Genomic DNA, 27,361 nt, shown 5'->3' with positions numbered 1-27,361 from the left:
TTTTGTCTCCTCACTCTTTCCTGCATAATCTTTCTTGCATGCTTTTCTCACGTGCTTTCTCATATGCTTTTCTCACATGCTTTCTCTTGCATACACACACTCTTCTCACATGCTTGTTATCTTGCTCTCTCTTGGCCACATTTGCGTGTTTTTACTCACTTTCTTGAGTGCTCTTGAGTGCTCCCCCTTATTGCAGCCTTGCTCCTTTCCATGTCCTCACCCTTTTTTTTTTTTGCACCCTCTTTCTCATGCTTTCTCATGCTGTCACTCTCCCTCCCATGTACTTGCTGTTTCTCACGCGCATGCTCTCAATCTCACACACTCATGTGTTCTCACAGGATTACACCTTTTCTTGCACCACTGTGCTCACCCTTTCTCATAGAAGCTTTCTCTCTCATCCCGTTTCTTCCTTTTGCCTTTTCTCAAGCACTTCCCAGTCACTGCTCATATCTCACACTCTTTCTCTCTCTGCTTTTCTCTCCCTTGCTCTTTCTCTCTTCTTCCTCTTCTTTACCTTCTCATAGAATCATGGATGGCTTGGGTTGGAAGTGATCCCAAGGATCATCAAGTTCCAACCCCGCTGCCACAGGCTGGGCCACCAACCTCTGGATTTTTCCTGCATGCATTCTTTCTTGAGCATTAACTTTCCCTTGCATTATTCCTTATGAACACTTGTTCTTGCTGGTATGCTCCACTCACACACTTTCTTTCTTATGTCCTCACTTTTTCAATACCTTCAGTTTTTTCAATCCCACATCTCACATGGAGATGATCTGAAGATGGTGAATGGGTGCAAGACAGAATGAAATAAGGATGTCCCTTACAGGAAAAGTAATTGTATATTCACACTGTACAGATTAATTTATGGAATAAAGGAGGTAAAGATTTAAAAAAAAAACTCACAAAAATAAATAGAAAATGAAACAAACAACAAGAACAAAACAAAAGAAAACAAAAAAAGAACCCAAAGCTTGGCTGAAGATGCTATGACTTAAATATGTATCCAAACTGGCATACTTTTTTTGTATGGTAGAATTTCTTTCTGAAGTAATGTGTAAGTCTGTAATTTAAGGAAAATAGTACATGTGTTATCTAAAAGACATTTGTGAATATCTAAGTAACTTTTAAAGATCTGGAAATTATATAGTGTGCATATATAACGTTAACGCTTTACAATATTGGTTGTTTTGTGCAGAGATTGGAATCCCATATTGTTCGTTTCCTTGATATTAGATCTGAAATGCAAATGTTCAATATATTTTGGAAGCAGTACTTTCATTGAGGATGTATGCCAGCATATTTGAGAATTACAGGTAATGCCATTTTCACCGACCACAAGACAGTGGTATTTTCAGTGAGTGTAACAGTGCAGGTAAAAGCAGTGAAATATTTTTCTAGATGTTGATACATTTAAGACTTGAAACTACTTTGAAAACAAAGTAAGTTTCATTCAGTGCAGTTACCTTCTTATACTGAGATTGCCGGAGACAAAAATATGCCCTTTTCTAATGAAATCATCAGAACTCTTTTTTCCCCTCCACATCTGTTTATTCACGTGATCAGCAGATCTATAAAAGTGACTATATTGGATGATGCTAATACATTTTGTATGCTTCCAACAGCTGCCTCATTTACTGTATTTTCACATATCTATCAAAAATATAGTAATAAATTCTTTCTTAAAAGCTGTGCTAAAATAATTTTAATGACTTGATTCACATGTGTGGTGTTTTATAATTTGTATCCAAGTTGAAAATATAAGAAGGATGTAAAACTACTGTAGATCATCCAAAGAAGGGTGAAATTAAGAAATCTATCTTCTTGTTTCACCTCTGCATTTCACTTCTCTTCCACTCAAATTCTCTCTTGCCAAACATTTGGTCACCAAGGCAGTGCTGATCCAGTGGTGTACTTGACGAAAGAAATGATCTGCTCTATAAACTAACTCCCCAAAAGCCTGGCCAGCTTTCAGCTTTCCTGCTCACTACGTGGATGTGCACAATCTAGGGCAGCAGTCAGTCTGTGGCAATGCTGCCTTATGCTTTCTTTAGTTGGTTATTTCTTGCACTGCTTTCTTGGTACAACACATAGGGTTTAGGTTGTTAAATAAGTGAGATTTAAAAATATAAGAGAGTTGCCAAATTTATATCTGTTATAATCTTTCTGTAACAAGAAAGGCCAAATATCTTCCCAGGTCTTCTGAACAGTGTTCTCTGATTTTCCAGAGAAGGCCTCCACAAAGCACTTGTTTTCTCAGACCCTTGGTAAATGTTAGCCCAGAAATTAAACCAAGAGTTACTGTTGCCTGACAGCGTGGAGCAGTATCTTGTGAGCAGTCGTACTACGAAGGTGGCATTCTCTTTCTGAGTCTTCAGTAATTAAAATGCTGCTGTTTAATTAGTCTCTATTTTCCCTCAGAAGTCAATAAGAAGAGCATTCTCTGTACATGCAGCATGCAAGCATCATCCAATCTTTTACTCTCTATGGCTAAGGGTCTAGAGCTTCACTGTTACAGAAAACTGTTAATTTGATGTTAGAGAACAATTGTTTCTGTTTCTTTTTGAAGACAAAATGAAAACGTGATCTTTCACCTGAATGAGTAAATGAAAAGGACGTGGCAAGAATTTTTATTATTCTATTATTTTATTATTCTAACCTCCTATTTCCAGAAATACCTGTCTGTGAAGTATGAAGTTATAAACCTATAAATGGGTGCTGCTCTTCTGCATCTGCTCTGTCAGAGCCACAGGTGCATGTTGGGCAATGCGGGGCTGCTTCATGGGAGCTGCAGGTGCATGTTGGGCAGTGTGGGACTGCCCAGGCCCCACAGTTAGCTGATGTTGCTGCCAACACGGCCATGGCAAAACACTGGCTGAAATAATGCACGGCAGCCCCAGGATCCTGCAGCTCAGATTCCTGTGGGGGCTGGGCAAATGCCTGCCACACTGAGTGAGGTGTAAAAGTCGGTGCCTTGAAGGGCAGAGTGTTGTAAGATGGAGGAGTTGAAACCGCACCCAAGATGGGGCTGCTGCTAAGTGGCAGCAGGGAGGGGGCCAGAGGCTGGCACTCTTCCCTCTCTGGTGCAGCAGCAGGCTCTGGTGGAGTTGCAGCACTGCCTGTTTGAGCTTGGGTAGGAGCTTTCTTCAATTGCTTGGCTGGAGGAGGCCCCATGGGTGGCACTGTCTGTGTGCCTGCTTGTGGATCTGCTGTCAGCAGGCTCTTCTCTGGCCCAGCAGCCGTTCCCTCCATGGGCTGGGCATCTGGGCTGCTCCTTGGAGGCCCCTCGTTCAGCTCTTCCTGTGGGTTGGGGGCAGCCACAGCTCTTCTCTTTTGGGCAACTCTGTGCTTGCAGAGTTCCAGCAGCTCTGGGTGATCTTTTCTGAAGTATGGGTTGTAGTACCAAAGTAACTGAAAATACAAAGGAGAAGAGCTGTGATTTGAAAGACAGCGAGATACAGAAACTTCAGCTTTTAATTGCTAAAGACAAACATGGATATTAAAATGTCTGTCATTTTAAACTTAGGCTGATTAAAGCAAGATATGTTGAAGTAACAGACTTTATGTTGAAGTAACATACTCTTCATACCCTCATTTATTTATCTTTCTGTTCTATGGGCTCAGACTCGCTGGATAAACCCCAAATATATTTTTCCCACATTTCTAGTAGTCAGCAATGCTACTTCTAAAATTCCTGCAAACAGCCAGAGGAAGAAATTAGGATCAGAATGTTTACTGTCATCCTCATCTCCTCTGTTACCAAGGCTTATTTTATTAGACACTCCCCCCCCATCTCTTCCAGGAGAATATTATGAGAGTTGGTTAGTGTGTGGAGCAGCTGATGTACATTCCTGTGAGTCACAAATGCCTCTTCCTCTGCCAGAAACTCAGGAAGCAAGGGAGATCTTTTGGAGTCACGCTGAGCTTTTGTGAATCTGTACACATTGAGCTGATGAATAAAGTTTTTCATGCATCCCAAACACTCTCAAAGATCCTTTCTTTCCCAGTACTTCAATCTGAAACATTTCTTGGTCAGTTACAATGCAGCTTCCATTCTGACCCCACCAAATGCTCTTAAATTGGTGACTTTCAATCAGTACCCAGAGTTTCTCAGGAAAAGTGAGAGCTGCAGAGATAATAGTGCCTCTGCATGTGCTCTCCTTGTAAGAAGCATGAGCTATACATTTGATTTCCTCCTGATGAGGATAAGTTAGGGCATCCTTTTCATCCATTTTTGATGCCCAGGCTGTTCCTCTATCCTGACCCAGAAGATCAGAAGGAGAGCCTGGGAACGCAGCCAGACCCTCTGGATCAGAACCGGAAGTTCCTACTGTAGACAGCTCCCTTTCAGTGTCTACTGTTCTTAGTATGTGGTTTGTGCTTGCAGCCAGTTCTGCAGGGAACTACAGGGAACTACCCTTTGCCCTGCCAGCTAGCAAGTGAAATCCCACAGAACTGTCAAGGGGTTACAGGGGGAGAGGCTCAAAAATCACCATGGTGCCCATGTGTCATCATGGTGACATCACTGCAGTGCTTATGGGCCCATCTGGTGCAGCAGCCAGAGCAGGCGTTGCTGACCTGCCCTTGTTGCTGGTCCTGCACAGAGCCATGGGTATTTTCACTTGAGTCAAGGAGCAAATAAAACTGTACCTGAAGGGGATCACTCCTTGTCCAGACCTTGCTTTCCCTTCCCTGTTTGGTCCCCTGAATCTCTCCCTTCTGGACTCCGTGGTGTCCCTTGGGTTCTACAGATGGGAGTGGAAATCATTTTCTGTGCAACATTAACAGAAGAAAATAGCAATCTCTTCTCAGTCTGACACAATTTCTTGCAAATGCTCTTTTATTTCAATTGCACAGCTTCTGTAAGGGAGTAGCTGTGTGCACAGGCAATGCTCTGCCATGTCAGTGGTCTCCCAGAAGCTGCTCTGTAGGTCCAACTAGAAAAAGTACAAAGTACATTTTGCTGTTTGAATAAACAGGAAATGTATGACTCCTCTGTTCTTCTAATTGGTTCCTGTGTTTTTATTTGATATTTTAGAAATTTAGAAAGCAGTCCCACCAAATCAGTGATGTTCTTGAAGCCATCTGAATTGCAGTCCTCGTTACAGGATCAAGTGCTGTATCTTTTATTCATCCTAACAAAGCTGATAAAGCATGGGATAGATGAGTAGATGAGTGGATTGAGAACTGTCTGACTGGCCAAGTTCAGAGTGTGATGGTCAGCAGTGCAGAGTCTGGTTGGACACCTGTGACTAGAAGTGCTCCCCAGGGGTTGGTGCTGGGTGCAGTCTTCTTCAGTGTCTTCACTGTCAACCTTGATGAGGGGATAGTGTTCACCCTCAGCAAATATACTGACAATACGAAGCTGGGAGGAGTGGCTGTCATGCCAGAAGGCTGTGCTACCATTCAGCAAGACCTGGACAGGCTGCAGAGCTGGGCAGTAAAAAATCAGATGGGGTTTAACAAAATCAAGAGTAGAGTCTTGCACCTGGGAAAGAATAACCACAAGTAGCAGTACAGGTTGAGGCATGATCTGCTGGAGAGGAGCTCTGTGCAGAAGGACCTGGAGGTCCTGGTGGATGACAGGTTGACCGTGAGCCAGCTGTGCCTTGGTGGCCAAGAAGGCCAATGGGATTCCGGAGTGCATTAAAAGGAGTGTGGCCAGCTTTGCTGATACATTATGTATCAGCAGCCTAGTTTTGAATGTGCATCTCTATTTATCTTCTGTACTAGAGTATAGTACATAGAATAAATGTTTTTATATAATATATCACATTAATTTCAATTGCATTATATGTTTTTTACAGACAGAGGAAATTAAGTTTTTTGAAAGATAATGGAGGAAAATCAGTCTTTACATTTTACAAATCACACAAAATGAATGTTTTTGTTTGTTTTTAAGTGGATTTACAAGTATTCATCTTTATAAGACTATTTCAATTTATTTTAGGAGGGTTCAATGGACAGCTTGTATGAGCCTGTCCCCGAACGTCAAGAACCCAACGATACAACCAGTACTTCCAGCCAGCCCAGCACTCCAGTGAGCACACGTGCAAACTGTGGACTGCCTGATAGGTCTATGTCTTTGGTAAGTAAACTGCAATTGTAAAGAATGAAGTGTACTTTGAAAAAAAAAAAAAGAAAAAAGAAAAAAAAAATTACTGTGTATCCAAATGCATGTGTGTTCAGCTGGCTTGGATTTAGTTTGAAATATTTAAGCTTTTTATAGCCAGCATTCAGCCATGGTCAAACCGAGAGAGCCAACTTGAGAAGAGAGGAGGAATGGCAGCAGGTCCTAATTCAGTGATGCAGGCAGCATCCATCCCAACCTACTTTGGTTCCTCAGGTGCCTCTATGTAATAGGTTTGAAGCCCTGAAACTAGAGGGTGAGGTGGCTGAGAATCAGGTGGAGGGATGGCCTCCAAGCTTTTCTAAGGAGAGGTGGTCGGCTCCATGCTTGAAGACTGCCTCCTCCAGTAAACAAAGGAGGGTGATAGTCATAAGTGACTCCCTTCTACAAGGAACTGAGGGCCCAATATGTTGGCCTGACTCCACCCATAGGGTAGTGTGCTGCCTCCCTAGGGCATGGGTCAAGGATATCTCTAGAAAGTTTTCTGGTCTTATTCTCCCATCTGATTACTCTCACGTATCGGTAGTTCAGGTCGGCAGTGATGATGCTGCTGAGAGAAGCCTGAGGGCTATCAAAAATGACTTCAAGGGACTGAGGAGGGTACTTGATGGAGCAGGCACGCAGTGGTTTTCTCTTCTATCCCTTCAGTGGCAGGGAAGGATACTGAGAGGATAAAAAAAAGCCCTCCTCATCAATAAATGGCTTAGAGGTTGGTGCAGACACAAGAATTTTGGTTTTTTTGACCATGGGGCAATTTACTCAGCACCTGGCATGATGGCTGCAGATGGAACTCACCTGTCTGCAAGGGGTAAAAGGATCCTAGCCCAGGAACTGGTGGGACTAACTGAAAAGTGTTTAAACTAGGTAAGAAGGGGGACAGGGACAAAGACAAAGACAAAATGAGGGCTGCTGGGTTGAGTGGGTAGTTCAAGGCTCAAAACAGAGCTTGATGGGTGATGAGGGTGGAGTTCAAAGGGATGGAGAGGGGCCAGGGGAATGCTGCTTCCCTAAAGTGCCTGTAAACTAATGCGCACTGTATGGGAAATAAACAGGAAGAGTTGGAGATCTGTGTGCAGTCACATGGCTATGATCTCATTGCAGTCACAGAGACATGGTGGGACATGTGACTTGTGTGACTGGAATGTTGTCATGGAGGGCTATGTGCTTTTTAGGAAAGATTGGCTGGCAAGGCGGGGTGGTGGAGTTGCTCTTTGTGTGAGAGTGCAGCTAGAATGTATTGAACTCCAGTTGGGGGAGAGTGGTGTAGCAGTGGAGAGCTTGTGGTGAGAATCAAGGGGCGGGCTGGTATGGATGACACTGTTGTGGGTGTGTACTACAGGCCCCCTGATCAGGAGGAGGAGGTTGATGAGGCCTTCCATAAGCAACTGAAAGTATCATCATGATCCCAGGCGCTGGTGCTTATGGGGACTTCAATTATCCAGATATTTGCTGGATGCAATATATTGGAAGCAATATGGCCAGGCACACATGGTCCAGACAGTTCCTACAATGTGTTGAAGACAACTTTCTGATGCAGGTAGTGGAGGAACTGACGAGGGGAGGGTGTTGCTGGACCTTATTCTCACTAATAAGGAAGGGCTTGTCAAGGAAGTAATGGTCAGGGGCAGCTTGGGTTGTAGTGACCATGAGAGGGTGGAGTTCAAGATCTTGAGTGGAAGAAGCAAAGCAAAAAGTAGGATTGCTACACTGAACTTTAGGAGCTATACATATTTGGAACTATCCCGTGGGCTAGGGTGTTAGAAGATAAGGAGGCCTGTGAAAGCTGGACAGCATTTAAACAGCTCTTCTTCCAAGCTCAGGATCAGTGCATCCCTATGAGCAAGAAATCAGGAAAGGGTGGCAGGAGATCTGTGTGGATGAGCAAGGAGCTCATGCACAAACTAAAAGGGAAGAAGAAGGTCCATGAGATGTGGAAAAAGGGTCTGACCACTTGGGAAGAATATAGAAATGTTGTCAGGGCCTGCAGGGATGCAACGAGGAAGGCTAAAGCCCACCTGGAATTGAATCTGGCAAAGGTGATAAAGGATAATAAAAAAGGCTTTTTTAAGTATGTTAACAGTAAAAGGAAGGCTAGGGAGAGTGTGGCTCCCCTACTAAGTGAGGGGGGTGTTCTGGTAACGGGGGATGCTGAGGAAGTGGAGATACTGAATGCTTTCTTCCATCTTCAGTGAAAAGGTTCTCTTAGGTTTCCCACGCCCTGGAGGTCAGTCTAGGGTCTAGGGAATGGAAGACTTCCCTTTAGTCAGGAAAGAGACAGTCCGAGAGCACCTAGGCAACACCAATGTTCATAAATCCATGGGACCCAATGGGATGCATCCATGGGTGCTGAGGGAGCTGGCAGAGGTGGTTGCTGAACTGCTCTCTGTCATCTTTGAGAGGTCTTGGAGAATGGGGGCGGTGCCTGAAGACTGGAGGGTAGCCAATGTCACTCTGGTCTTGAAAAAGGGCAAGAAGGAAGATCCAGGTAATTACAGGCCAGTCAGCCTCACCTCTGTCCCTGGAAAGGACAGCTTGTGCTGGATGCCATCTCCAGACAACTGGAAGAAAAGGAGGTCATCAGGAGTAGTCAGCATGGGTCATGCTTGACCAGCCTCTTAGCCTTCTACAATGTTGTCACTGGCTGGGTGGTTGGGGGGGAGAGCAGTGGACGTAGTCTTGATTTCAGCAAGGCATTTGATACTGTCTCCCACGACATCCTTATAACAAAGCTGAGGTGATGTGGGATAGATGAGTGGACAGTGAGGTGGGTTAAGAACTGGCAGAGCACAGAGGGTCGTCATTGGTGATGCAGAATCCGGTTAGAGGCCTGTAACCAGCGGTGTTCCTCAAGGGTTGGTACTGGATCCGGTTTTGTTCAACATCTTCATCAATGACCTTGATGAGGGGATAGTGGCCACCCTCAGCAAGTTTGCTGATGATACGAAGTTGGGAGGATTGGCTGACACGCCTGAAGGCTGTGCTGCCATTCAGCAAGACCTGGACAGGCTGGAGAGCTGGGCAGAAAAAAACCGGATGAGGTTTAACAAAAGCAAGTGTAGAGTCTTGCATCTGGGGAGGAATAATTGCATGCACTGGTACAGGCTGGGGATGACCTGCTGGAAAGGAGCTCTGCAGAGAGGGACTTGAGTGTTCTGGTGGACGACAGGTTGGCCATGAGCCAGCAGTGTGCCCTTGTGGCCAAAAAGGCCAATGGCTTACTGGGGTGCATTAAAAAGAGCGTGGCCAGCAGGTCGAGGGAGGTGATCCTCCCCCTCTACTCTGCCCTGGTAAGACCTCATCTGGAGTACTGCGTCCAGTTCTGGGCTCCCCAGTACAAAAAAGACAGGGATCTCTTGGAAAGAGTCCAGCGGAGGGCCACAAAGATGGTGAAGGGCCTGGAGCATCTCTCCTATGAAGAAAGGCTGAGTGAACTGGGTCTGTTCAGCCTTGAGAAAAGAAGACTGAGAGGGGACCTGATCCAGGTCTATAAATATCTAAGGTGTGGGGGGCAGAATGGCGAGGCCGGACTCTTTTCAGTGGTGAGTGGAGACAGGACAAGGGGAAACGGCCAGAAACTGCAGCATAGGAAGTTCTGCACAAACATGCGCAAGAACTTCTTTACAGTGAGGTGACGGAGCACTGGAACAGGCTGCCCAGGGAGGTGGTGGAGTCTCCTTCTCTGGAGATGTTCAAGACCTGCCTGGATGACTACCTGTGCGACCTGCTGTAGGGAACCTGCTTTGGCAGGGGGGTTGGACTCGATGATCTCAGGAGGTCCCTTCCAACCCCTGTGATTCTGTGATATCTCATCCCTGTACCTAATCACCTAGTTTCTGTGTTTGTCCAGCTAGTTTCTTTAGCTGTCCTTTTTATTAACGAAAACACATTTTTAATGAGTGAGTTGTATGAATTTTGTGAACATTAATAAATTTTGTAAAACTTTTGTGGGATAACCATTACATTTGATTAAAAAATCATTCAGCAAACATGAAGGAAATTGTCTTCTGTATTTTTTTTCTTCCTAAGTAGCAAGAATAATAGGGATAATATTACATTTCATAATCTCATTTATTTCATTAAATAATTTATTTTATTTCATTTAATAATCTTTTTCTTTTCTTCTGCTTAACGGTGCCTCCTTTATTTGTAATTACTGTCTCTAACTTTGCAAAATAGTGACATATGATGCAGTCTCGGGACAGAATAAAAAGAAAGAATAACAAGAAACCAGAATGTTCATTATTAAAGGAAGAGAGACTTCTGCCAGCACAAATTATGCCAGGCTTTACCCTTGTGTGCTGTGGTTTAGTTACCACGTACCTATATGTCTGTTGGGCCTACGGTGTTGCAGTGATGCGAAGCAGATTTGTGAATGGGACTTGTGTGGAGAGAGCATCTGAGCAAGTGGAACAGGAAAATGGCTGGGGAATTGTTGCATGTGTTTTTTGAATCCTAAAGGAATGGAAATAACTTATTCTTCCCGGACCCAACTTACTCTGTGCATGCTCTCTTCTGGATTATCGTCTCGATGCTTTGTGCAATGGTTTGGTTTTGAGAGCATAGTAGCGCTCAAGTAGAGTAGAGATCTCAAGAGGCCTCATCACATCAGCACAGATCTGTGAGCCTGGGCTGTGGGATGTGCCTGAGTTACAGTTTTGTTGGTAGAAGTTGGAGATGCTTTCTTGTGTGATAGGTTTGTCTCCATTATCTGGTTGTGACCTCGTTACTAGAAAAATGAGCCACTTCTACACCATTTCACCTAAGTGTTTTTAATCATGGTTGTGAAATATGGCTGTGACCTGATCCTAGTGTGCTTCCAGTATTTCAGATATGTAAGATCTAGCTTTTTTGGCTAGGGCTGTGGTATACAACAGCACTGAAGCATGCTGTTCTTCTAATGAATACGTGACATTCAGCTTCTACATCCATTCAGAATGTTTCTCTTTCTGTATGACGTCAAGCCAGCTGACCAACTAATGGCAGCTATGCTATTTCTTTGTCCCTTGCTTATCTGCTAGGAACTGGATTTAGATAAAGTGAAGAATAGAATTGTCCTTTGGTTGGTGGACAGAATGTGTACTTTGCAACAGATAACTACCGTGACTTGTTCTTTATCTTGCCAAGGTATGGGAGAGTCAGATCCATAACACTGTGCTCAGCACTAGGTTAATTACAGTGTGTAAGACTAAGAATTAAAGATGCAGTGACCTCATGCTTTTTATTTCTTACTTTTTTTCCTATTTTGCTCTGTTTTCTGATTCAGCAACTTTCCTTTACCTTTATATGAAGTGAAACTTCATAAATTTTAAACCCTATACAAGTAAACAACCTGTCCAATGCAGCTTTATTTTCATTGAGCCAGCCTAGAGAAGCAGATAAGTTGCGAGTGTAGGATTAGAAGATGCTAGATATCAATCTGAAAAAAAAATGAAGAAAGTTGTTCTTATATTACTCAGAGCTGTTTCTGTGGTATTGCCTAGACCACGAAGATATAAACAGCATTGAATAGAAGAATCCAGCGCTTTGTTTCTGCTATCTCTAATAATATATTTCTGTTTTCCTAAGGGAGATATTTTAGTGATGGCATATTTATTCATCGTAAATTTAAATTCATCATCAATAAAAGCAAGGGTAAGTGGGAAGCAATCTGTTGGCTCACTAAATATTAACAAGAAGCCCCGTAAGACTGGCTGTGAGCTTTATTTTTTATGTTTTGAGAGAATATTCAGCTCAGCACTTAACTAAAAATAACAGCTCAATGCTGTGTCACTGTGCAGGCTGTAGAATCAACGTGGTTATTTATAAAATACTCTCTAGAAATGGAAAACAAGATTAGTGATGACGTGTCAATGGTAAGACCTATGGAAAAATGCTGCTAGGGCCAAAGGACTATGTGTAATCTTATCTGCTATTTCTAGCATGTGAGTTATTAGACCTACACCTTGGATGAAGCCGTTAAGCTTATTAACTGAGCCCATTTGTACTTCTCTCCCATTTTTAATTCCGTCACTTAGTTCCATGCTGCAGGGCGGCCCCCATAGCATGATAAATTCAGCGCATTATTGGCTCCCTCAGGCCCTGATTCAACCATCTATCATTATTCAGTAATGCATATACTTAAGTGCATCACTAATGGGTATGGGCTTGAGAGTATGTTTAAATGATCGGCTGAGCCATGGCCATGTAGATTCCACAGAGCTTATATTTCCTCAGGATGGAGCAGCTTGACATGACACTTCTCTTTCTTGGGAGAATTTTCCCCCTTTCTTTTTTCCGTATTACAACATAGCAGGCATTCAAGTTCTGCTCCCCTCAATTCAGAAGATGGAAGTTAGACCTAGTGGAATTTTTTCCTCCTGCTGCAGCAAAGCAGTTATTTTCTTGCTGTTATCTTGTCTCTTGTGATTTGTCTCAGTCATAGTTGGGTTGTGACGTTCCACCAGAGGCGTGGAAAATACAGGGTGTTGTGGCAACTGGAGCTGTGCAGGACATAATTCAGAAAATACACTCACTGAACACCTTTTTGAGTGGTGATTATTTTTGCATCTGGCTGCATGCCATCACATTGTTTATAAAGAATAATCTTTCATGTACTCTTTTTTTATCTTATTTAGTATATGAAATGTTTTGCCTGAGGTGTTCCCAATCTGGATTCCTGTAGTAATGGCTTGTGCATGTTATACACACCTGTTTATTGATTTTAATTCTCACAGGGGCATGACTGTTAACTTCTGGGGTACTTTCTCAGTAGTTTTTCAGTTGACTTCTCAAATAGAGAGCAAAAATTAAATTTACGGAGCTCTTTCCGAATCTTAAGTTTAGCAATGTTGAAACAAGCCTTCCTCAGATACAGCTGGTAGCCAAAAGTGCATAATGAATCATATGGGTACAGTTTGTGTTCAACAGTGTTATTAACTGGGAAACTGAATTTCTTCATATTCTACCTCATGGCCTGTGTTAAGCTTCACAAGAAAAATCTTCTACATTAAAAATATTTTCATACATTTCCTGTCAGATTGAAATCACAGATGTCCACATATTTTTCAGCTGTTAATTGTGATATGATCAACTACCTTGTGTATCAGAAAAGTGCCAAATAATTTATCAGTCTTTCTAAGTTACTGTCATCAAAACCACAAGCAGTTACATTACCTACTTTATAATTGGCATTTGATACCACTGGGAGAAAGAAGAGGGCTGGTTACCTGAAGTCATTATTTGCCTGCTGAAGTCTAACAAACAGAGGAGCTCTAGCTTTTTCAGCTTACTTGTAAACACCAGAGGTACTCATTCCTTAATTCAGAGCTATTTGATGAAAGCAGGGAGGAAAGGACTTTATTGCAATTTCATAATGCTGAGTTTCCAAGTACAGTTAGTTTATTTTTAAGAAATAAATCATTTGTATTTGGGATAGGGAAACTTTTCTAATTTCCATTGAAAAGGTAATGACAAACTTCAGAGAATGTAAAGATGAGATTTTAGATGAAACTTTCTTTACAATTAAAGGTAAAACATGTTTGCAAAACTACTTAATTCTTAGTTACAGATCACAGTGGTAGGATTTTCTAGTGTATTCAAGTAATGTAAAAACTTTAAGTACTAAGAAGAATAATTTATTTTGTACTCCAATCAGACAGCTGATTCAGACATCACAAAAAGAGGTGCACTGAATAAAAGGAGCCATTTTAAATGCCCATAGAATCCCACCATCATATTCCATGGTGACACTGCATTCCATTATATCTAATGAATTCTTCATTATTGCCTCAACATGTGAAGCAGTGTGATACATGCATCTTTTACTGCATTTTAAGAAACAGATGGTGAAGCATTTGTTTGAAATTGTAGAGCAAATATTAAACCTACATGTTCCAAACCAGATATTTGGCATGTCCAGACTTGAATTAATCATGTTTCCAGGTATGAGGCCACACTGAACTTCAGAGAATGCCACATCTGCAGTTTTTTGCTTTGGTTTTCATAGAGATTCTAACTTAACAATGTTCTCTGTATGGTCTCTGACCTTCATGCATAGCATTTCCTTTAATGAGCCTTCTTGAGATAAAAAGGTTGATGTTTTTAAATGAGATGTTGATGCTACCCTTTTTAAAATCACTTTTTCAACATCTTTCAACCATTGAAAAGATTTGTCCCAAGACATGCTGAGAGGTTTGTTTTTTATGTCGGTAAGAACTTTTTCTTCCATTGCTTGCAGTATTTCAGGGTAAAAGGTATACTCTTTTGATCCACATCTAGTATCTGAGAGTGAAACTATACTTGCAAAGCTATTTTGTGGAAACTGCATACAATTATTAGCATTCACAGATTGTGTCCAGGTACTAGTGGGGCCTCCTGCACTCTGCTAAAATAAACTCAATGCAATAAAACAGCCTTTTCCTAATGGAAAAGCCTTTTCAGAAGAATGATGGATTATACTAAGAGAAGGAAAAAAATATAAAATTCTCAGTTATACACTTGCATCGTTTTGTGTAATATGTGTTCTGCCTTTTCATCCTGCAAGCTGATTGGTATTTTTTAAATTACTGTGGTCAGAGCTGTGTAGATGATATTACATAAAGGAAAAAAATTAAACATAAGAATATGAGAAATAGATCTATAAATTGATGTTTTCATATTTATTTTTTTAAATGTGTCTTGTTGCCCAGCAGATCTAAATGACATTCATCATGGATATTTTTACCCCGGTTTCTGTTTTCCAGGCTGGAAGAAATAGATATGAAAGTGATATATTGCTTTGATACTCTGTCTTAAGAAATATCACCTACAGTTCCCACTAAACCATGTCTCTTGGTACATCGCCTAAACATGTATCTAAACATTTCCTGAACACCTCCAGTATTGGTGACTCCACTACCTCCCTGAGCAGCCCATTCCAGTGCCTGACTACTCTTTTGGAGAAGTAGTATTTCCTAATGTCCAACCTGAATCTCCTGTTGCACAACCTGAGACTGTTCCCTCTATCCCTATTGTTAGTTACATGGGAGAAGAGGCCTCCTCCGGACTGAATAATCCTAGTTCCTTTCGCTGCTCCCCATAAGATTTGTGCTTCAGACCCCTCACCAGCTTCACTGCCCTTCTCTGAACATGTTCCAGGGCCTCACTATCTTTCTTGCAGTGAAGGGCCTGAAACTGAACACAGTACTCAGAGGTGTGGCCTCACCAGTGCTGAGTACAGGGGGATGATCACATCCTCTGCATGTAAGGGAATTAGAGAGTCTGCATCTTTCTGTGTCCATTAGAAAGATTCATCCCATTGTAATTTGTGAGCATTTTATCCTCATAAAATTTACATTATGGAGGCAGTATTAAAAAGAATCATATTATGCTGGAAATACCCATTTTTGATGTAAGAGTACTGTGCTCTGATTTTTTGTCCGTATTACAGCTGTCAGTGTCAACTTCTTGGGAGCCATTGATATTGAAATCTCTGAAAATCTAGGACACTTACTTATGTATATTCTCTCCTGCACTGTGTCCTCCATAGTTTCACTTGTTGAATATTAGTGGACATTAAAAACACATATCAAATGTGCATAAAGCCATCTTGCATTGTCCTTACAGTGGGGAAAATATTATATTTTGATTAAAAAATTATGATTTTCATATCTTTTCTCTGTTTTTTTTTTTGTTTGTTTGTTTTGTTTTGTTTTTTAAGGAATTTCCTGATTTTGAGAACACAGTGACCAAAAAGAGAAAGTAAGTTGAGACCAATTCAAGGTCTACACAGTGTCGCTATATTCATCTGTTTCTTTCACCCTTGTTGTTTTGTTAATGTGTTTGCCAATGTTACATTAATTTTCATAGCGTACATGTATTAATATTGCATTTGGGAGCCAAGTAACAGGCGTGTAATATTAGTAAAGCTTTCTTGCTGTGAATTTCTTTTCATATACGTAAATCTTACAAAATATTGGGACAGGATAGCTGAAATCAAATGCAGTTAATCTGAGCTTGTTTTAACCGTATGTCCACTTTTCTGAAAGACTGAAGTAACCTATTTTATGGAACGTTTGTACCATTGACCTGATAATCTTCTGAAGAGTTGTGTTTTTTAATCCAAATAAAAAATTAGTTTGCAAAATGATTCAGATTAAGCAGGACAAACCTTATTTAATCAAATACATTTGAGGCAGCAGCATACTTCATGTCAATTTGTTAAGGCACAATACCAGTTTGGACTAATCTATTAGCAAGCAGAGTTTATTTTGAAAATTTTCTTTTTTTGTCTTGAGATTAGCAGTTTTTGCATTACCGATGAAGTTCCCTTCAGATGAAATCCTGCCTAATGGAATGATAAACACAGATCTTATCTGTACAGCTGTGGCATGAAAATCCTTGGATGTCATTCTATTTTTTTTCTTTCTTAGGATGGGCATCATTAAATTCAGATCATCAGTGCCATCTCTCTATGTTGCTAATAAATTTCAAAATAGATAATAACTTCAGTGAAAATCTCATTTGTCTTAATAGACAGTTTTCATCTGTTTTTCGTTGTGAAAATGCTCTTCCTTTCCAAAATTTCATTTATCTAAGTACGGATATAACTCCATTATTCACATTTTTTTCTAATCATCATTTAATACTTTTAAGGAAGCTAAACTGCTGTGTATGCTGGCATCGAATTACCACAGCATAAATAATTTAAAGTAGCTCTACCAAATATGATGCAATCACCAAGCTACCTGAGACACCTGCTTAGTTCAGTACCAAGACTACCCTAGTGATAGGAATAGTAATCTCTGGCTCCACTCTCAAATCTTACAATGCAAATAATATTATTTTATTCTAAAACTAACTCCATTCCAATCAGAATCAGAATTTAGAAAGGTTGTCTTGATCACTTGAATAATCAATATAAATAATGAATAAGATTAAGACAATTTCTCCCAATGTGAATTGCATTCAAATCTTATTTTGCTGTTAATGTCCAGACATCACTGTGCTGCTTTCTTGATTCAATTTATAGGAGGGAGATGAGGTTCTTTTAATATCTGCATACCCGGTGTGAGATTAACAAACAACGGTTCAAATGTTGATCTGACCAGTTTATTATAAATCCTAATCAGGGAGACGGGGAAGGGAAGGAGGGCGATAGAAAAGATAGGAAAGAAGCAAGAATTGCGTAAAGTAGGGAGAGTCACCACCAGGATCCAGCAGCGTCCCATTGCACAACATTTTGAAGGTCTGAGGCAGAAGCAGCAGGGGGGAGCAGCAGTGTGGCGGGCCTTGGGCAGCAAGCAGGTAGCAGGAAGAATTCGCAGAGCCAATCCGGGAGGAAGCAGCAGGACTCAGGTAGCAGGCCCAGGAGAGTGTTAGCATGCAGGAATTCCATAGTGAGAAATCTGATGGCAGACATCTCGGTTCTTCTTCAGCATGCTGGTAGAGCGCAGAGCAAGTCCAGGAGGGAGAGAGGCAGGTCGTGAGGCTTCTCGTGGCAGAAACCTCTTCTTCATGAGGAATCTGTTGCCGGAAAACCTCAACTCATGGTTGTAGGTTCCCTTTTTATCCTTCTTCTTCTGCCAGTGTGGCATTTTGGGCACTTGAGCAAGAGTCACATGCAGCACCTCCTGAGATGGCCATCTTCCTTGTGATAAGCCCCCACAAAAGACCTCAGCCATTAAGCTTGTCTTATTTCTCTCTGCCCCTGGCCTTGTCCATCTGTGTCCCTCAGACAAAGGATTTCTCAACCCTTGCCCAGGACTTGCTTGGACTTGTCCATCTGTGTCCCCAGCAAGCTTTGAGACAATGATGTAAAAGAATAATCTCTTACAACTGGTATCAAACTTCTACTTGATAATGTAGAAATTTTTGATTGGCCTTTTCCATAGATATGGAGAAAGTCAGTGAGAAATCACAGAATCACAGAATCATAGAATAGTTTGGGTTAGAAAGCACCTTTAAGATCATCTAGTTCCATCTCCCCTGCTATAGGCAGGGATACCTCCCTCTAGACCAAGCCCCATTCAGCCTGACCTTGGATGCTTGTAGGGAGGAGGCATCCACAACCAAACTGGACATCCTATTCCAGTGTCTCACCACTCTCACATTAAAGAATTTCTTCCTGATATCTAGTCTACCCTCTTCCAGTTTAAAACCATTTCCCCTCATCTTCTCACTACATGCCCTTATAAAAAGCCCCTCCCCAGCTTTCCTATAGGCCTCCTTTAGGTACTGGAAGGTTGCTATAAGGTCTGCTCAAAGCCGCCTCTTCTCCAGGCTGAAGAGTCCCAGCTCTCTCAGCCTGTCCTCATAGGGGAGTTGCTCTAACCCTTTGCTCATCTTTGTAGCCCTCGTCTGGACCTGTTTGAACAACTACATGTTCTACTTCTGTTTAGGGCTCCAGAACTGGATGCAGTACTCCAGATGGGGTCTCAGAAGACGGGCAGAATCACCTCCCTCAACCTGCTGGTGACAATTCTCTTGATGAACCCAGGATACAGTTTGCTTTCTGGGCTGCAAGCACGCATTGCCCATTCATGTTGAATCTTTCATCAGTACCCTTAAATCCTTCTCCTCAGGGCTGCTCTCAAGCCATTCTTTCCCCAGCCTGTACCTGTGCTTGAGATTGCCCTGACTTAGATGCAGGACTTGGCCTTGTTGAACTTCATGAGGTTGGCATAGGCCCACCTCTCAAGACTGTCCAGATCCCTCTGGATGGCATCCCTTCCCTCTAATGTGTCAACTGCACCACTCAGCTTGGAGTCATCTGTAGACTTGCTGTGGTTGCACTCAATCCCACTGTCCATGCTGCCTAAAAAGATTTTAAATAACACCAGTCCCAATACCGTGAAGAATGTCACTCATCATCGGTTTCTACTTGGACACTGAGCCACTGGCTGCAATTCTCTGAGTGCAACCATCAAGCCAGTTCCTTATCCAGAGGATAATCCATCCATCAAATCCGTTTTTTTTTCCAGTTTGGTGACCATGATGTCATGTTGGACAGTGTCAAACACTTTGCACAAGTCCAGGTAGATGATATCAGTTGCTCTTCCTTAATCCGCTGACACTGTAACTCCACCATGAAAGGCCACCACATTGGTCAGACCTGACTTGCCCTTGGTGAAACCATGGTTACCACCAACCACCTTGTCTTTAATTTCCATGTGCCTTAGTAGAACCTTAAGGAGGATCTGCTCCATGATTGTGTCAGGCAGACAAGGTGTGCCAGGTGAAACTGACTGGCCTGTAGTTTCCTGGATCTTCTTTTTTTCCCTTCTTGACAATGGGGGTTATGTTTCTCCTTTTCCAAACAGTGGGAACTTCACCAGACTGCCATGACTTTTCAAATACGATGGCTTGGCAACTTTGTCAGTTCCCTCAGATCCCAGAGATGGATCTCATTGGGTCCCATGGGCTTGCGCACCTTCAGATTCTTTAGATGGTCTTGAAACTGATCTTCCCTTACAGCAGGCAAATGATCATTCTCTTCCTTACATCAGGGCAACAAGGAAGAGAACAATGAATATCAGTAGCAGAAGTAACAGAAGTATGCTTTCTTTAAACAGTAAAATAATAGTGAATCTCTGGAAATGAAAAAAATTTCTAAGCAGTTTCAAAAGGAGCTACTGTTCACAGACAAATCAATAGCTCAGTTGTATCCTCTCATTCAGAAAACCCTTTGCCACCTGCTTGAGTATGGGAGAGGGATCTCAATTTTTGTGCGCTTTCCCTTCTGCTTATTGTCATAGATTAAAGAGTCTATAGATAAAAGATAAAGACTTATAAAGTGTTGTCTTCTGGCTTCATCCTCTAGCTCAAAAATTACTATAAGTTGTTTTTGTTTTTGTTTTTGTTTTTAATGGGTAAAGTGAAACAAATTAATATACAGGATAAATCTGTCTTCATTCTGAGATTTTTTTTCTTCTATTAATGTGTTCTTTGTGTATGAATCTTTGAACCACTCACTGCACATGGAAGCATGAGTTAGCACTGTATCTTGGTATAAACATGCGAAGAGGTCAAGGTTTGTTGGAGCAATAAAATGTCCCCACATAGTTTGTGGGTTATGTATGTTCTTCTGTAGCTGTTTGGTTTAATTTATTATCATGTCACCAAACTTCAGATGGTAATTTCTGTAAGTTGCAGGACATTTCAGATCATGTCTAAAGAAATGTATCTCTTATTCTCCTTCTGATGGCCTCCCTGATTCAGTCATGAGATCCCTGTTACAAAAAGAAACTTGAATAAAACACTTCTACAAAGTGAAAACTCAAAAGATTTCAGAGCCCTCTGTGGCATGTGGAAGTAATGACTGGGTGAATGAAGTAAGACAACTAACTCCAATTGAAGCCAGTATGAATTGCACAGCCAAATCCCTGGGAATTGAAGAATTAGGTTGAAAATAACCATATTTGATTAAATGTGCTTTCATTTGTCATTCTGACTTTTAGCTAATGGTTAATTCTTTTAATTCTTTTAGATCCATCCAGAAGTCTCTGTCTGAAAATGAAGCGTTTGGTTAGTAACTATTTAAATCATTCACTATATGCTTATTAATCTCACAGAGCCAAATTTAATTAAGGGTCTGATTTGCTTTACAACCCTTGGAGCAAATGCAAAGGAAAGGAAGAATACACCTAAGATATCAATGTATTCCCCCTTCTTCCCCCTGCTTTCTACACATACATTGGTTGTTACATACTGGAACCAAAGCTATTTTAATTTCAGTTTAGTTCCTATACTCAAGAATCTATAATGGAACAGCATATGAAAATACTTAGCATGTTCAGTGACTCTTTAAACATTTAAATAAAAAAAATGTAAATCACTCTGATAGAATCAAATTCAGTCTTTTCAGTGCAATTCCTGGAAGCAAATAAAGGCACATGTGTTCTATGGGCTGCTAGGTATTAAAACCAAGGTTAAGATAAAAATCATTCTGATCAAATTTTAACAGTGTTAGATGAGGTCCTAGACAGGGACAAAAGACAACAAAACTTGAAGTCTGCCCAAATCTGTCAGATTTCCTATATTGCAAAATCATCTACTTATTTCCACTTACTATTGTTTGAGCAGATTCTACAGGATTCTGCAAGCCCATTTGGTTTACAATCTTATGCTATTTTTATAGACCTTCCTGTTATTTCACAGGTTTGCTATGAATTTAGGTGACTGCTCTCTGTGCTTTTACTTTAGACAGGAAAAATGTGAATGGCACACTTTGGCAGGGTTCCAGGAAGCTGGAGAATGATTCATACATCAGAAGGCCCTGTCAGCTTGAAGGTAATTGCTAAATGTATTTCAGCTGATTTTGCATTTTTTCACAAAGTATTTTAAAATGGCACCTAGGAAAATTTCTTGTTTTTCACAAATAATCAAACTAAATAATTTGTCAAATTCTTTTGAGATCTACTTTGTCCTAATGGGGGGAAAAAGTAGTTTAAATAAAGCTTACTTTAAAACTGGGAAGCTGAGAACATGCTATGTGAACAATTCTGTCTGTGGTCCATGGGCAAAAAAAGAATTCTCCTATGGTAAATTGTCATTTTTGGGTTGTACAGGACTTAGCAAATGTAATATTATCCTATGGTTCCCTGTGTACTTTACACTGCTCCAAGTGCTAGGTACAAATTTTCTAGGCTACTCTTATCCAGTTTGCTTTTTAAGGTGCATTTCAACTAACTTTAATTGAAGCAATCATACAGGGAATTTGCTAGTGATGCTGTAAGAACTGACCAGTATAAATTCATTAAATTAGAAAAAATAACATGTGAGCATTCACATTGTTTATTTAAACTACGCTTTAAAAAAATCAGAATGTTTTGACAACCTGCTTAATGTTGCTTCCAGGAATTGAATTTGTATTTGTACTTTCTAAAGCCAAGGTAGACCCAATACGGCGCTTATGAGGCTAAAGCAGTCAAAGTTCAACACTTGTATTAGCATAAACAGAATCTTTGATATGTGAGATAAAATTGGATGTATCTTTCATTCTCTACTTAAGCCAACACAGTGGCAAGAGGGGAAGTACATTTATTTTTAGTAATTCCTGTAAAAATGGTCCAGAAATCATCCATTGTTCAGTGATTCTGCTGTTAATAGGGTATGCCAAAGATAGCAAAGGACGAAGTGCCAGGTATCCCTCTGGATTTGCTTTACCACTTGAAGATGAATTCTTAAATGCTTGGAAAATAATGGATCTGAAATTGTAAACGCTATTGCATTTGCTTGTGTATGAGTAGGCTGGATTTCTACAAAGCAGAGCCAGAATGAAAAGATCACAAGAAAATTTACAGAATCAGAGAATTCCAGACTCGATTCAGATGGAAGGGACCCTTAAACACCATCTAGTCCAACTCCCTTGTAGTGAACAGGGACACCTACAGATAGATCAGGTTGCTTAGAGCCCCATCCAGCCTGAACTTGGATGTCTCCAGGCATAGGGCATCCACCACCTCTCTGGGCAACTTGTGCTAATGCTTCACTACCCTTGTCATAAAATACTTTTTCTCATATCCAAACTAAATCTCCCATCTTTTAGTTTGAAATAATTTCTCCTTGTGTTATCACAATAGACCCTTCTAAGGAGGAACTCTGCCCTTGTGATGAACTGACGGGCAGAAAAGGAGTCTCACTGGCTTCAAAGGGAAAGGATTCTAATGATAACTGAAAGAAAAATTAGAGTTTCTTTCCGAGCAGGTCTTACTTTTAGCAAAAAATATTTCAAAATTCTTCAACCTACTGTACAGATTGTCAGTTTGAAGGTGGAAAAAAGTTGAATCAGAGAAGAAACTTTTTGACCTTCCTCCAGTCCTTCCTACTCAAGACTTTTTTTTTACCCTTTTAAATATCCAAAGCATGCAAAAGAAGCAGTGCACATTTTAAAAGCTGACAAGTGTTGTAATTGAAGGGCAGGCGCCCAGAGGGAACAGGAAGCAAAGCTGGCAGCTAAATAAAAATCTCCCTTTCCCCCTCTGCAGTAAAATTATTAAAAGGGAAGTCCCCTTCACACAGTGGTGAAAACCATTACAAGGAGATTTAAAGTGTTTCACTATTGATCAAGATAATTTGTCACTATTGATTAAAACCTTCTCTTAAGAGAGATAATCCTTCAAGGTCTGCAGATCTATTGCATAATATGATTTTCTGTTAGATGCAATAGGCTGTGTGTGGTGGCCAGCATAGGCTCCTGTGCTTACTTCAGAACTATATTCATGGGCCTGATCCAAACCTGATCAATGAAAAGACATCCAATGACTCTGGTAGCCTTTGCATTAGGTCCCTAATGTGACTGTGTGCAAAATCTCTAAAATACCACTTATTCTTATAATAGTACAACATATATATCACATAAAGACCATATATATATCACAGACATAATAGTGGGAATACCTATCTTCACTTACAAGCCCAAATCCGAATCATCAGTACCAGATTTGCCAGCCTGAAAATGACATTGTTGAAAAAGTTGACTATGAGAGTCATAGTCATTGAGCTTCCATGCAAATGCATTCCTGAGACAAACAGAAAAGGGCTGACACCTTGCAGAAATAGTGGACATGACTCTCCCCTGCTCCTAATTCCCCCTACACTAAAGTGACCAAAAACTTCCCAGTTATGTTAATCTGACTGCATAAGCACTGCTTGACATGAGTTGCAATGCCTCTAGAAGTCTAACTAGCTCTGCATTCAAATAAATGGGTGGGTTATCAGACACCTGGCCCTCAGTCACTTCAAGGAGATTTGTAGGTGCTTGGGACATCTGGTCATGTTAGATTTTGGACTCTAATATGCTTATCAGAAAGTTGTTGGTACTGCTGTAACAATCAGGTATTCAGGAGAAAGATACTGTCTTCTAAGTTTATTTAAACTCTTATAGAAACCTCTAAAACTCACTAAAAAAAAAAAAGAAGTGACTAATTTTCCTTCTTACTTTTGATGCGTATGCTAAATAAAGGAAATTGCTTAATGGGGTTTCCTGTGCAACTGACCTATGGTTTGAGGGTGGAAATCATGTGTGAACTGAATTTTGCTCTTTTATGCCTGATGCTCAGATCATAGTTTGTGAATTTTAACTTAGACTTTACAATATCCAAGTAGCAAAATTACAGAAGCACTGAATGTTGTTTGTTTTATTTACAAAGGATTGTCTTTTAAGAAAATTAACAATACTAAGTATGTCTCTTGATGCAGAATTTTCTTTATAAATAACATAAAAATATAGGTGTTAACTTGCCTGTACAGTGATGCTTTGATTGTTTCACTGACATGAGTTTACAAGTTTTTTTGATCAGCTTTATTCACCTTCTGTTTTTGTTTAATTCCAACATAAGTATAGACATTTTGAGGACTGGGGTAATAATTATTACCAATATTGCAAGGCATTCCTCAGCAGCAAAAATAAGACCAAGTTAAGATTATTTTCTGTTAATTTTGGAAAGCCAAGGTAGCACTTAATTCTGTGATTAGAAAATCATAATCAGGCTGATATGTGTATTGATGGAATGTAATCACTAGGGTCACGCACTAGGTGATGGTGGATGCTTTGCCTTGACTTAAAAATGGAAGTGAGAGTAGATCTTTCGAAATAGTCTTATTAAAATGTAGACTTTTAAAGTCATTTGACTAATTATTGTGCATTGTTGTAATGAAAGTAAACATTCTTCCCAAACAAAGCATTAATTTCATGCTCATCCAACTATTTCAAAGATTGAAGTTAAACAGATCTCAACTGCAATGACCATTTTTGTCTAGGGAGTTCAAATTTTTATATAAACATTTCACATGCTTCTGCACTGAGATACTGGAGGAAGTGCTTGGTGGGATTCTGCATTAGTAAGCTGAGGACTAAGTTCAGATGAAGAAGTAAGCATGAATGAATTATATTTACGTACATCATCTTGTTCTTACTTCAAAGTACTTCAATCTTACTTCAAAGTAGTTTGAGATAAAAATGCATGTTTACATGATACAGGGTTAACTTCAGAGAGTCAAAATGTCAGCTCAAACTATCAAGTGCAATTCAAATGATATTCGTCAGAAAAAAACCTGAAAGCAGGACATTTGAAAGCATGTCTTTTGTTGCTTTTTTCATTATTCATAGAAGATAATATTGTTGGTGATGGGATACATTTCCTGCGAGGAAAGAAGATAGAAGAAACAACATGCCAGGTAAAAGAACTACTCTCGAGCTTCTAAAATTTCAATCAAACAAAAAGCATATTTCTTGCTTCCATTCTGTATGAATTTTCAAAGCATGCACTTCATGGTCAGTTTACCTGTATGTATTTCAGAAGTCAAGTTTAAAAGATCTTGGCTATCTGAGCTGTGCACCATTTTTATTATGCAGAACAAATAGGTTTTATCACTTAAAAAACTTCCTGTCTTCTTGAACAAACACATTTCTGTTAAATTGATGTGCTTGAATTGTAACAGCCAAGACCTATAGTAAGTGTTTGTATTAGTTTTGTGTGATCCATGTTGGCACATGTATTTCTAATGCTATCTTAATTTATATAAATGCATACTGTGTCTCTTCTGAATATATTAATTAGGCCACTACTATGAGCAATTAAAGAGTTCTGACCCCTGGGTTTGTATAATAATTGTAATATAAAAGTAGTTAACAACACATCAGCTGGTGAGAAGTGAGCAGCAGAGAGCCAGAAAAGAAAGTGATGTACCAGAGGGATTATGCTGCCCTTCAAAATGGACTTCAGCAGTTCTGAGAAATGGCCCAAAAAGAACCTCATCAAGTTCAATAAATGCAAGTGAAAGTATTGAACCTGGGGATGGATGACACCTTCTCCCAGTACAGGTTGAGGGGTAACTGATTGGAAAGCAGCTTTACAGGAAAGGACCAGTGTGTCCTGGTGTACACCAACTTCACCATGAGCCAGAAAAGTGTTCTTGGAGAAAAGAAGGTCAACAACCTCCGGGGCTGCATTGAGCAGAGCATTGCTAGCAGGCTGAAGAGGGTGATCCTTGCCCCATGTTCAGCATTAGTGAGCTGACCCACCTCTTGTGAGTGTTGGGTCCAATTATTGGCCCCCCAGTCCAAGAGAAGTAAATCCTCTTAAGGGCCACAAAAATAATAGAGATTGAAGCATATGTCATACATAGAGAAATTCAGAGACCTGAAGCAGAGAAGGCTCAGGGAGATCTGACCCAGGTGTACAAATACTTTCTGGGAGAGTAAAGAAAAGAGAGTCAGACTCCTGTCAGGGGTGGGGTACCCAAGAACAGTACAAGAGGCAATAGAAACAAACTGAAATATAGAAAATTCATTTTAGCATAAAGAAAGTGGGTGTTTTTTTTTGTTTGTTTTGCTACAAAATTGAACAAACACTGGAAGAGGTTGCTCAGACAATCTGTGGAATGTCTGTCATTGAAAATGATTGGAAATGATTCAAACCTTCCAGGACACAGACCTGGGCAACCTGTTCTAGCAGACTTGTTCTCGCTAGAAGTCCCCAGAGGTAACTTCCTGTCTCAGCCATCCCAAGTGCATCTGTGATTCTATGAAACATAAAAGAGCCAAGTTTACAAGAAAGAGCAATTAAAGAAATGAGCATTTTTGCACTCTGTCTCTCAGACAAACAGGCTTCTATAAGTGCTTCAGGAAAACTGAGATTCCCCATCCATTTCTCAAGTAGATGCTCATTCCATTCTGTTCTATTCAATTCCATCTTAAAGCACTTGCAAAAAGAGGCTTGGAGCAGAAGCACAGGTTGACTGACACAAGAGCAACGCTGTAATAGTTGAGCTTTACCATAAGAAAATAACTGTACCTTCTGAATTTATTTTTCTTTGCTCTTGTTTGTTCAAGTCTAGCAGGGCTCCCTCCATGGCTCAAACCCTTTGTAGCATATTGAGAAGGACATAAAATATGAAGTAATGCAGTCTTTGGGCTAATACATTTTCAAAAATGTTTCATGCCTCATTTCTCACGTAAATTCTTAGGTTGCATTCAGCCTTCAAAGTGTCATTCATATTCATGAAGAAAAAAAGGCTGGCATTCATTACTTTCACTGATAAGCTATAAGCACTGTCAGGCTTGCCCACCAGGGACTGCATCAGTGCCCCAGGGAAAGTGTATTCTCCTGATGTTCCTATCATGAGGACATTGTGACCAAGAAATGGATTATGAGCAGATGATGAAAGAGTATATAGTCTTGTCTTTGCTTAGTTCTGAAGATCCTCCCATTTTCTCTGCTTTGTTAATCCAAACCAAACTCACACCCCTGGGGCTCAGCATCAGAGGCAAAGTTA

At 40.5% G+C, this 27,361-nt stretch overlaps 1 protein-coding gene across 3 annotated transcripts in view; it reads left to right on the top strand.

Moving 5' to 3' along the window:
* Positions 1–27,361, top strand: part of SAMSN1 (SAM domain, SH3 domain and nuclear localization signals 1) — an 86,539-nt gene that overhangs the window by 4,229 nt on the left and 54,949 nt on the right. Inside the window, exons 2-7 of one of the 3 annotated variants that reach the window (XM_048966592.1) lie at positions 5,036–5,111; positions 5,948–6,085; positions 15,804–15,844; positions 20,571–20,608; positions 21,287–21,373; positions 25,194–25,261. In XM_048966592.1, coding sequence (XP_048822549.1) covers positions 5,067–5,111; positions 5,948–6,085; positions 15,804–15,844; positions 20,571–20,608; positions 21,287–21,373; positions 25,194–25,261 — 417 coding nt within the window. In that variant the 5' untranslated portion in view covers positions 5,036–5,066. Of the gene's footprint in view, positions 1–5,035; positions 5,112–5,947; positions 6,086–15,803; positions 15,845–20,570; positions 20,609–21,286; positions 21,374–25,193; positions 25,262–27,361 lie in introns of those variants that run through there. The other 2 variants (XM_048966601.1, XM_048966610.1) reach the window with 2 other exon arrangements.

Source organism: Lagopus muta, chromosome 1 (assembly GCF_023343835.1).
Source record: "Lagopus muta isolate bLagMut1 chromosome 1, bLagMut1 primary, whole genome shotgun sequence".
In the NCBI taxonomy this organism is placed as follows: domain Eukaryota; kingdom Metazoa; phylum Chordata; class Aves; order Galliformes; family Phasianidae; genus Lagopus; species Lagopus muta.
This window is presented reverse-complemented; position numbering and strand designations above follow the sequence as displayed.